At 42.7% G+C, this 11943-nt stretch overlaps 2 protein-coding genes across 3 annotated transcripts; both read left to right on the forward strand.

Annotated features, from left to right (window-relative positions):
* Positions 1-1370: 1370 nt before the first annotated feature.
* On the forward strand, positions 1371-2939 carry LOC4349807 (protein FAF-like, chloroplastic). 2 transcript variants are annotated; one of them, XM_015760530.3, is made up of 2 exons: positions 1371-1475; positions 1726-2939. In XM_015760530.3, exon 2 carries the CDS (start codon positions 1790-1792, stop codon positions 2663-2665), a length of 876 nt encoding a protein of 291 aa, XP_015616016.1. In that variant the 5' UTR covers positions 1371-1475; positions 1726-1789; the 3' UTR covers positions 2666-2939. The 2 variants fall into 2 exon arrangements, with proteins under 2 accessions (XP_015616016.1, XP_015616017.1); XM_015760531.3 differs by having other exon boundaries at positions 1387-1475; positions 1718-2939.
* A 4064-nt stretch (positions 2940-7003) lies between these two features.
* LOC9267495 (signal recognition particle subunit SRP54, chloroplastic) lies at positions 7004-11705 on the forward strand. Its single transcript, XM_015760060.3, has 15 exons — positions 7004-7182; positions 7302-7410; positions 8060-8127; positions 8225-8326; positions 8653-8805; positions 8894-8971; positions 9181-9306; positions 9510-9612; positions 9853-9953; positions 10289-10426; positions 10517-10660; positions 10777-10852; positions 10973-11058; positions 11181-11309; positions 11415-11705. The coding sequence occupies exons 1-15, from the start codon at positions 7024-7026 to the stop codon at positions 11493-11495; spliced, it is 1653 nt and encodes a 550-aa protein (XP_015615546.1). The 5' UTR covers positions 7004-7023; the 3' UTR covers positions 11496-11705.
* Positions 11706-11943: the final 238 nt, after the last annotated feature.

The raw sequence follows: 11943 nt of genomic DNA on the forward strand, positions 1-11943 counted from the left end.
AAGTTTAAGGGTAAAATACAGTTTTCCAACACTGAAGTGTCTGAACTGAGCTCTCATACATCGTATGCATGTCCTTTCATTGCATCAGAAAGCTTTATTCTATCTTCTCCCCTTCATTCTTTTTCATTTGCTGAATCTGTTCCAAGATTTTTTTTTCAGTTTTGCACAAAAAAGATTTTATTCCTTTTTGTATAAAACAGAGTAAAGTGCAAGAGCTTTGCCAATCAATCGATACGAAAGAATTCTACCTCCTCTCCTTCATTCCTTTTCGTTTCCTGAATCCTTTGCAAGATTTTTCGGTTTCCACAAAAGTGGCGAAGAACAAGTTGTCATTTCATCCAGGCAGCTAGGTGTGTTTCAGAAACAAAATTCAGACAATTAGGTGTAGTCAGGAAATACAGATTTTTTTCACCTTGCTTTCTCTGATTGCTCAGCTATAAATGGTAGAAATCTCCCTTTGGTGTTGTGACACTCACATCTTTATTCCCTGTCGGTAAATACTGTACTTCTTAGTTCTCGTTGACAAGTACACAGATGATCAGAGAACGAAAACCATCCTGCCGACCAGTTCTTGCAACAGGTGAAATCGGAATTTGTTCGGGCGGACAGAATGGAACACTGACCAAATCTTATCTGTATTTCTATCCTAACCTGTAGCCTGTCCAGGCTACACCAAAAGACACATCAAAAATCACCAAAACACTGACGAAATATTTCAGGCACAAATCAAGGCTACTATCTCAGGTACCTGAAAAATTCCCAGTCCTAAAATGTGAGCATGTCATGTATGACAGTACTAAGAGTTTTTTATTCTAAACACAAAACAAACGTAATCTTCAAATACATAAGCGCACGTACCATATGAACACACATAACCTTATTTTTATGAGCACCTCCAATAAACCAGACCAACATACGTTAAGATTGATGAAATTACCACATAACATCTCATTATCGGCGAGTGCATCATCTACAGTTAAAAGAATATTAGTTAGAGACTCGAATCCATATTGGTAGTTTCTGAACACTCGGTATTCATGCGACACTGACAGAGCAGTGTTGAAAGGAATGCAGAACTGATAATGCAAAATTACAGGCCTCATCAAATTGCATACATTTTTTTTTTCGAACGCGCAAAAGAATTGCACGTCAATATATTAACAGGAAAAGAGTTTTTGTTACACAAAGCAATCAGCCAGCTTATACCTAGGGGGAACTTGAAGGTAGGAACTCAAATTGCATACAGTATCAACTCCACTTGGGAGAAAGAAATATTCCATCCCACAACCACAGAAACCGCTGCATCTTTTCTGGGTTGGCCTCCCTCCTTTTCTATCACTATACATTTATTCTTTTCGATGATTTCTCTCACTATATATACACAAACTTGTTCACTCTGAAGGATAGCACAGAAAATTACCAGAGCTAAACTGTCTTGCACATCCTTTCACCCTGAGTGACGCAGTAATTTGGAGGTAAGTACATCACACACTCATTTTTCAATCACTTCAATTCTCTTTGTTTTTTTTCCTCGATAATACAAACACGGGGAAATTTCTTAAAATTTATACTAAAGTTAAACTATTTCGTGTGAAATTTCCTACTTCAAAGTTCAAACATGGCCTAATTAAGTGACATGATTTTTTTGGTGATAATTTTTACGGTGGTCTCTGCTGGTAGTATAAATATAACACAAATGCTCACTTTTCTTGCTTAGTTTTGCAGTGTAAAGTTTACTACTAGTACGCGTACTCCTCAAGAACACCTTGTTGGCCGGCGGCGACTACGCATGGCGGCGGACGGCGGCGCGCTGAAGCGGCTGTTCGAGAAGCCGTTGCCGGAGAACCCGACGCTGCTGGAGGCGCTGTCGGCGTGGAACCACACCCACCGCAAGAAGCTCGTCGACCCGGCGTCCTTCACCGAGATCTTCGGCGAGCTCCACTTCCAGGAGAAGCCGCCCGTCGTCGACTCCCTCGCTCGCGCCGCCGCCCGCCCCTCGCCGTCGCCGCCGCCTCCGCCCCCGCCACGCCGCACGGTGTCATGGCTCGACATCACCGACGCCGCCACCGCCGACAACGACAACGACAAGAGCAAGGATGACTCCTCGCTCGACGCCCTCCTCAAGCCGCCCAGGCCGGCGAGCGGCGGCGCCACCGTGAAGCGGAGCGCGAGCTTCTGCCTCAAGAGCTCGACGTCGCTGCTGCTCTGCACCGAGGGGCTCGGGTCGGAGAGCACCGTGGACGCCGACGACATGGTCAAGGACGGCGACGGCAGCGGCGCCGTCGTCGACAGCGGGATGGACGTGGACGACGACGCCAGCGACGTCGCCGCCGCCGTGGCGGGCGACGACGCCTTCGGCGCCGGAGGGAAGGAGAATCGGCCGCCGCCGCCGCCGCCGTCGTTCCCGCCGCCGATACGGTCGATCGGGCGCGGCGGGAAGCCGAGTGTGTGCTTCCGGTCGGTGCGCGCGGAGGGGAGGTTCGTGCTGATGGAGGTGGTCATCCCCGGGAAGGATCTCCTGCGGGCGACTCGCGAGGGCGGCCGCCTCAGGCTGCAGTTCTCCAACGCCGCCGCCGCCGCCGCCGCCGCCGTCGGCGTCATCGACGACGAGGAGATGCATGGACAAGAAGCAGCAGCATGCGTAGGCGGCGACACGTTCGCTTAATTAACTCCTATTATAATCTATTATTCTTGTGCTAACTAATTTGGTCAAGAAGCACTAATTAAACATACTTGTGATGCATATATATGATTTCATATACATACAATACTTTGTCAGGTCATAGGAACATGTCGCTCTGTACAATAAGAATGTACGATCTGACCTGAATATCAAAGCAGTGAAAGATCTAGAAAAAGTTTAAGAGGCTAGATAAATTTTGTTTTATCAAGTGTTTGCTATGAAATTTTCTTTCCAATTCATAAGGAACATTTCAATTCGATTGTGCGTCTGTCCATGGTTGCTGGGTGGTGGATCCGTATGATGTGTATTGTGTCTAAAAAAAAAGTAGAGTCTTCTATGTAAAAAATGGTGCGACTATTGTTGTGGAAATGTGTTTTTTTATATCACTAGTAAAATACTGGTGCGTTGCAGCGAGCTCTAATTATATTAGATGAGCTGATTAAAACTAAATCATTACACTCAATCTCTGATTAACGATGGTATGATTGTGTTGTAAGCATGAAGCAAATAGAGCTCCTTACTCTAGTACTTTGTTGATTAACAATGATGAGTACACAAGTCCCAAGATAGATGGTGGCTCCCACTTGTCAAATAGATCGGGGTGGCATAACCATTACCACTAGCATTTTTTCAAGATAGTATAGATATTACCCTTTTTTAATAATTATTTTTGGACTATCTTATACATCTATGAAGAAATTTTTCCAGAAAACATCAAATATAATTGTAGTATAATCAATATAAGTCATATAAGAGTGTTATAGCTTAGCGGGCTGGGGGAGATATGTGTGAAAGCAGCCTCCACATTGCACCATCCCGATGGTGCTTTGAATTGTTAGCCCATTTCCCATATGCACGAATCTCAATACACATCCAATAGTAAAAAATATCGACATATTTCCTTCTAAACTATTGTCGGCTGTATAGAAAAATCATTATTTTTTGTATATTGTTTTATAAATCAATTGCAGCACACTGGAATAATAAAAAGTAATTTACTGGTCCAAAAGTGCGTCCATTTCTATTTGAAAAAGTAAGAAAGAATATGTATCGTTTTTAATTAGAGGGGGGTATCAAAGTGAGTATAATGCCAACATCCAAGAATTCCGAATCTTGGTACGTTGGTGGGCTGTTGCCATTCCTCCGAAAAGAGGCATGTCCACTTGTCGGTGGAATACTTGCATGTCGAAATATCTATATGGGTGAATGTTCTACGTTTTTCAGAAAAAAATCCCAAGATTTCGAAACACGGTAGAAAATTAAAATTGTCGTACAATACATCTCACAAGAGCATATAAACATTATCCATGTTGGAATTGTTTCTTTCATTTCTGATGAATGAATGATTTTAATTTACGGCTACTCCTAAATAAATAACATAAACTCACAAATATTATTTTCATTTATTAACGAATCAATGATTTTACAGTTACTTATGAACATTATGAATAAACAATATGACGCACATATTGTTTATTTTTTCTATCATTTATAGATTTTGCGGCTACTCCTAAATAAACAATACAAACTCATGCATGGTCTCACATGATCTCTCTTATACATGCTCATTGATTGGCTCTTTTAACTTATTCCTATTTGTGGTCCACTCTACTCACACCAATGTAGGATTAGATTCCAAGACTTTTGAGTCGATGGTCATTGGTCAAGTTTCTTTCTTCAAAAAGACAAAGGCTAAAAGAAATCGAGGGGCAAGAATATATCATAAAAAAGACACCCTACTGGTGTGATCTTCAAATGGATTAAAGCAATGATCAATGCTACATGAAAGTCAGATTATTTACAAGTTTTCAAATGCCAACCTAGTCTATTTTATTGAGTTGTGATCCAAATTCATTTACACACGTATAAAGGCCAACTTCGGACGGAGTGAAGCGGAGGCTTGGATCGTTATCCTTTTAGGGTTTCACTTTTATATATACTTCTTGTAAGCTACCGTTCGGCGTTGTAACCTCACCCGATATAATAAAGAAATTTTGCTACACTGGTGGAGAAAGGGGCTTTACTCCCGGTTCGTAACCCCCTATAGTCCCGGTTTTCAAACCGGGACTACCAATCCAGGACTAAAGATCACTATCTTTAGTCCCGGGTGAAAAAACCGGGAGTAAAAATCCATTTTTAGTCCCGTTGGTGTTACCAACCGGGACTAAAGATAGAGCCTTTTTAGTCCCGGTTGGTAACACCAACCGGGACTAAAGATAGAGCTAGACTAGCTAGATCCGGTTGCTCCATTATTATTTTCTTTTCTTCATTATATTGATTTCACCCCATCCCCTTCCCAAAATCCCAAATAAATTATCCCCAAATCCTCAACTCCCCAAATCGATACATCACAGATACATCACAAATTTTACAAAATTCATCATAGATACATCACATTCACATCACACACAAATCAAATACACAGATCCGAATCACAAATTCTAAAAAGAAGAAGAAAAAAAAAGCCCGTTGCCACTGCCGCGCCGGCCGCCAGCCGCCGGCCGCCGGAGCGCCGCCCGCCGCGAGGCCGCCTGGCCCTTCGCCGCACCGCCCGCCACCGCACCGCCCAACGCCGCGCCGCCCCCAACCACCGCGCCACCCGGGCCGCAGCACCGCTCGGCCACCGCGCTGCCCGCGAGGCCGCCTGGGCCGCTGCGCCGCCCGGCCACCGCGCTGCCCGCGAGGCCGCCCGGGCCACCCCCCCTTCCCGCCCGCGAGGCCGCCCGGGCCTCCGCGCCGCCGGCCGCCAGGCCCTCCGCCCGCTGGCCGCCAGGCCCTCCGCCCGCCGGCGCTGGTAGAGGAGAAAGAGGAAAAGGAGGAGAGAAGTTAAAAGGAGAGGAGGAAGAAGAGGAAGAGATATGGAGGAGGAAGAGATAAGGCCAGGGAGGAGATAGAATATATTAACTGCTCCTCCTCCTCCTCGATCTGGTCTCGTACTCTTCGCCACCCATGTTGCGCATGCCGATCTTTTATTCCGGTTGGTGTTACCAACCGGGACTAAAGATCTATCTTTAGTCCCGGTTGGTAACACCAATCGGGACTAAAGATAATAGAGATCTTTAGTCCCGGTTAGTGTTACCAACCGGGACTAAAGATAGATCTTTAGTCCCGGTTGGTAAAGATAATAGAGATCTTTAGTCCCGGTTAGTGTTATCTTTAGTCCCGGTTGGTAACACCAACCGGGACTAAAGATAAAAAAAAACTCTATCCTTTTGAACCGGGACTAAAGATATCTTTAGTCCCGGTTTTTATTGCAACCGGGACTATTGTGTATTTTGGCCGACCGACCAAAGATGGTTTCTCCACCAGTGCTAGCTAATGCTCGTGGTTTTTTCTCTCCTGCTTTAGGAGGGTTTTCCACGTTAAATCTCGTGTCTTCTATGATTGATCTATCGTTTTTATCGTTTATTTGCCGATTGTTTCCTAATATATTTTAATTGTAGCCATGGCTGTATCTAAAGAAAGAGATGAGATTGTTCGTTTGAAAAGAGGGTGATGAAATTATTCCCTTCTTTGGATTATAACCAAAACAATCTTAAATTTAAAGTTTGACTTTTAAGAACAATTTAAGTGTACCTTTTAATTGTCTTATTAGCGAGAAGGCATGGAAAGAAAACCAGAAAACAATAGGGAAAAAAACTTAAAGTAGGGCTCGTTCGGTTTGTAGGGTTTTCAAAATTAATATAGAAATAAAAAAAACCTTAGGAATATTATGGAAATATATGTGCAAACTTAAGAATTAAGAAAAACACATGAAACTTTCCATGGTTGTTCAGCAAGCTACTGAAAGGATTGAAAAGTGAAAACATTAGGTGGGGTGGATTTTTTCCATGTGTTATGTTTCCCCCCTAAAGGCCTTGTTATGTTTGGAGGGAATGGAAGGGAAATAATTTCATACCACAGTATGTGTGACAATCCCAACCTCTTAAATATTAACTGAACATGACCTAAAAGTGAAGGAATAGAACGGCCTCATCGTTTCGCATTATTCGGGGAATAAGCGAAACGACATATTTAAAAAAAATGTGAATAAAACTTTTATATACGTGTTCTTAACGATATAAAAGAAAATAATGAAATATAAACTTTGCTGAAAAACCTCAAAATCAACTTCAAATTTAAGATTAGAAATTACAAATTCTGTCTGATAAATATGCCTAAACAAGCCCAGATAGTTTTGGGCCTGAAAAGCCTTTCTTTTCTCAGGAAAGCACACAGCCCCAGTAAGCCCAAAAGCTTAGTTCTCCTCTTTTCCGGGTGGGCCCACCTACAGTTGATTCTCTTATCTTCCTCCTCGCGTTCGCGTCTTCTCTTCTCTTCGCTCCGCTCGCTCATCGGCAATGGAGGCCACGGCGCTCACGCTCTCCTCCCGCCCCGCCGCCGCCAGCCGCTCGCCGGCGAAGGGAACCTTCGCCTCCCTCCACCCCCGCCGCCGCTTCTCCGCGCACGCTGTCCACCTCCGCGCGGCCCAGAGCGCCTCCCTGCGCGCCCCCTCCCCGGTGCGTTGCTCCATTTCCTTTGGGGGAGAGCTCGTGTCGCGCGCCTCGTCTTCCGAGGAAGGTCGCATTGTTTCCCTAATACCATGTTGTGTGATTATTTATCATGGGGGGTTTTGCAGGGGGCGAGGAGGAGACGGAGGAGGGGGAGCGGGCTGGTGGTGCGGGCGGAGATGTTCGGGCAGCTCACCACCGGCCTGGAGTCCGCCTGGAACAAGCTGCGTGGCGTCGGTGAGTGACCCTGCTCCTTTTGATTCTCTCGTATGATGATGCTCTCTTCAAGAAAATTTCGTGTTAATACATTTAGAGTAAATTGCGTTTAGGGCCACATTTTGTTACCAAAGATTCATTTTGGACTAACCTTTAACACATTTTTTCACTTTGGGCTAGGTTACTTTACCTTTCTTTCACTTTGGACCACTCCATAAACTTTTTAGGAATATATAAATAACATTTCCAACTTTAAACACATCAGCAACCCGTAAACCGGTAATCTTTTCCAACTTACACGGACAATTCTTTACAACATTATAGAGTAGATGCAGCTACAGAAAATGACTTGGGGTGGTCCAAAGTGCACCAAAGGTAATCTTACCTAATCCAAAGTGAAAATATAGGTTAGAGGATAGTCCAAAGTGAAACTTTGGTAACAAAAGGTGGACCAAAGTGCAATTAACTCATACATTTATTACTTTCTCCATTTCACAATGTAAGACTTTCTAGCATTGTCCACGTTCATATAGATGCTAATGAATATAGACAAGTCTTGCATTGTGAAACGGATGGAGTACTTAATTATTCAGTACTTAATTGTTCATATGCACACTAGTATTATTCAGTACTCACTCACAAGAATTAATGCGATCTCTTCTTACTTTAGATGTACTAACAAAGGAGAATATCGTTGAGCCAATGCGGGATATAAGAAGAGCACTTCTGGAAGCTGATGTAAGTGTGCAATGTGTTAACTACAGGTTTGCATTTTCAGTATGGTTTCATTTTGCACCTGAATTAATAGTCCTAATGCAGCTCCTGCTTTCTGCAGGTTAGTTTGCCTGTAGTGAGAAGATTTGTTTCGTCTATAAGTGAAAAGGCTCTGGGTTCTGATCTTATAAGAGGAGTCCGACCGGAACAGCAATTGGTGAAGGTATGTCATGCTGTTCAGAATCTGACAGAGGGGGTGGATTCTAACAGACCGTTTTTGTTTGGGGTGAAACTTTTATAAAAAATGAAGGTTTTATCAATATTTGATCTTGATGTTATCTAAAACAAAGTATTCGTATTCAAGATCGTTTTATCTCAGGAAGAATAATGAAAAGCATTGGCACAAGCAAAACCATAACATGCGTACAAATTTCTCCCTAGAATGTTCAGTTATTAATTGTAGTTTGTGCTAGATGAACATGGTGACTATCTTCTTAGACTAATTTATGTGCTTTTAGCACAGGACAAATAACCTACTCGGTGGTGCAGATTGTGCATGATGAACTTGTAAAACTGATGGGTGGAGAAGTATCAGATCTGGTATTTGCAAAAAGTGGCCCCACAGTAATCTTACTGGCAGGCCTGCAAGGTGTTGGGAAGACTACTGTTTGCGCAAAGCTTGCATTTTACCTGAAGAAATTGGTACATTCCTCAGCTTTCTAGTTCAAGCATCTAGTAGGATATATATTCTGAACAACCTATAGATACTTATGCCAGAGTTAGGTGACAGGGAAAGAGTTGTATGCTGGTCGCTGCAGATGTTTACAGGCCTGCAGCCATTGATCAACTCACTATACTTGGTGAACAGGTACTTGATGAACCCTTAACTACTACAATGAGCTGCCTGTTTGACATATAAGAATTGTGCATAGCAGCTGTATAACATGTACCACAGTCCCCCAGATCGTTCTGATACTTAAAGAAGAGTCAAACCCATCATGCCACAATTTTCTTTTGAATGGGCACTACTATAGTTTGTCCTGACTCCTGAGGTGGGAACGTTTTGGGCTTTATCAGGTCGGTGTACCAGTTTACTCAGAAGGAACAGAAGCCAAACCTGCACAAATAACCAAGAATGCCGTGGAAGAGGCCAAAAGAAAGAATATTGATGCCATTGTAATGGATACTGCTGGAAGACTGCAGGTCAGTCTTCTGTAGTTCTGTGCATTGCCTGCTCGTTTTTCAGTTGATAGCTTGACATGTCACTACCTTGTACAGAATTTTGATCTACCTAGTTCTAAGCTACTATATATTTACACAAAATAGCAATACAATTGTTTCAGTTCACATTAACAGAACTTCCTATGATTTAACTAGCATCTTTATCTCATTGCTATGCCATTCAGATTGACAAATCAATGATGGTTGAATTGAAAGAAGTGAAGAAGGCAGTTAATCCTACGGAAGTTCTGCTTGTTGTTGATGCTATGACTGGACAGGAAGCTGCAGGTATGCAACTGTTCCACTTGCTATTTAAGTCCCTCTTTTTGCTACTAAAGGCCAACACTATTTGTTCGTATAGCAGAAATGCAACGAACAACCAGAATTTTTTCAACGGTTCTCAAATTCTACTATATGACAAATTCTTACAGCGCGACATGTTCTATCTGCTATATTTATACGAGCTTAAGAAGTATTATTGTTTGATAGAGTTGCAACAGCCACTTACAATACTTCTCTGAGATGCAGCATTGGTCACCACCTTCAATATTGAGATTGGTATCACTGGTGCTATATTGACTAAACTGGATGGTGATTCGAGGGGTGGAGCAGCACTAAGTGTTAAAGAGGTCCTTATTTGCCAGAAAACTTTCCTACCATCATATCTACAAATGCTTCTGCCACTTTTATATTTTTGCTTTGAAGTTACTCTGCATCTATGTTGGTCAAAACTGCAAATTCCTATTGTCCACATGCTTCTTTCATCAATTGACAATTTACTGCAAATCTCCGCACTAGTCTTCTCACTTTTATGCTGTATTTATATAAAAAAAATCTAGTGTTTATCATCTGGCTACCTACTTGAATGTATATACGGTCAACATTAAATCGTTCGTAGTAAGCTGTGTTTGCATGCTTGCTGCTTTGCCCTTCAACGAATATTAATGCTTAACGGACCATGCAGGTGTCTGGAAAGCCCATCAAGTTTGTAGGGCGTGGAGAACGAATGGAGGACCTTGAGCTTTTTTATCCTGACCGTATGGCACAACGTGTTTTGGGAATGGGCGATGTACTTTCATTTGTTGAAAAAGCACAAGAAGTCGTAAGTAGCTTCCTGTAAAATCCCCCCTCAATTTCTTGTCCTAATCAGTAAGGTGATGATGCTATGGTGTTTATATGATGTTGCACATAGATGCGTCAAGAAGATGCTGTAGAATTACAGAAGAAGATCATGAGTGCAAAATTCGACTTCAATGACTTCCTAAAGCAATCACAGAATGTTGCAAAAATGGGTTCCATGAGCCGTGTAGTTGGAATGATTCCAGGCATGAACAAGGTACATGAATCTGAGGAATTCATTTATTCTTTCAAGTCTGACAATATCCCACTTCATTATGTTTACATTTCAAATGAAAAATGGCAGAACTTGATATCAGTTCTGATTCTAAATAGGTTACTCCTGCACAAATTCGAGAAGCCGAGAAAAGACTTGCATTTGTGGAGTCTATGATCAATGCAATGACTGCCGGTATGTTACTCGTGATTCTAGGACTGTTGCTAATTGCTATACAACCAAATGAAGCTTACTACGTTGTTTCCATGGGTAATAGACCTAGACACCTAATTGCATGTATTCTGGCATGAGCAGAGGAAAGGGAAAAGCCAGAATTACTGGCTGAATCACGTGACAGGAGGATAAGAGTGGCTGAAGAGTCCGGAAAGAGTGAACAAGAGGTTCAGTTGTAATTTCTGTCTTCTCTTTGTTAAAAAACAATCACAATATTTTTTGCTCATTCCAGTTACCATGGAGCTGACGCGTGCACACGCACACACACATTGCCGTTTTTCACTATCAGGTGAGCCAGTTGGTTGCCCAGCTTTTCCAAATGCGTGCTCAGATGCAGAAGCTGATGGGTGTGATGACCGGACAAGAAGCACTTCCAGGCATGGGGAATCTCATGGAATCTCTTAACGCCGATGAGAAGGTGATAATCTAACAATGCTTCGGGTGGTGTGGGTGATTTGGTTCACTACAGTTTGGCTCGGTTACTTACGGTTGCCTGTATTTGTTGTGCATCATGATCATTCAGGCACCTCCTGGCACTGCACGGCGGAAGAGGAGGCACAGCAAGACGAGGCAGAGGGAGCTGGATGCAGTCCCTAGTTCTTGAGCTGGTGAGCGTTGTAGTTCAGAGTTACTGCTCTTTTGCTTCAGAGACCCGGATCTGAGAAAAAAGAGATGAAAAAAAAATGTTGTCTTGCTACCTTTTTTAGTTTGTACGTAGGAGATCTGCAGGAAGTTCATAGGAAACAGTAATTTCCTACCAAATTGTAATGTTACTTAGCCAGTCCTACTCAGCAATGCAATCGGTTCACTCGAATGCTCGGACTTTTTACATTACATTAATCATGAATGTATATGTTGTAGAAGGATCAGGTTCATTTCAAAACTTCACCATCCATGCCCATTCGAACTCAAGAATTTTCTGATTCATGCGGAAAATCGAAAATGTACTGACTGTGTTGGGATTACCATACCCAGAAAAACAAAAGCAAAGTCCTAAATTAAAAAAAAAAGTTGAAGGGGAAAACATTGAAGTGTAAATAGGCCCATATGTG

This window comes from Oryza sativa, chromosome 11 (genome assembly GCF_034140825.1).
Source record: "Oryza sativa Japonica Group chromosome 11, ASM3414082v1".
Taxonomy (NCBI): Eukaryota; Viridiplantae; Streptophyta; class Magnoliopsida; order Poales; family Poaceae; genus Oryza; species Oryza sativa.

Coding starts and splice junctions, on each gene's coding strand:
- LOC9267495 (XM_015760060.3), top strand. CDS start 7,024: ATGGAGGCCACGGCGCTCACGCTCTCCTCCCGCCCCGCCGCCGCCAGC. Junction 10,427..10,516: donor TTGAAAAAGCACAAGAAGTC/GTAAGTAGCTTC, acceptor TGTTGCACATAG/ATGCGTCAAGAAGATGCTGT. Junction 11,059..11,180: donor CCGGAAAGAGTGAACAAGAG/GTTCAGTTGTAA, acceptor TTTCACTATCAG/GTGAGCCAGTTGGTTGCCCA.
- LOC4349807 (XM_015760530.3), top strand. CDS start 1,790: ATGGCGGCGGACGGCGGCGCGCTGAAGCGGCTGTTCGAGAAGCCGTTG.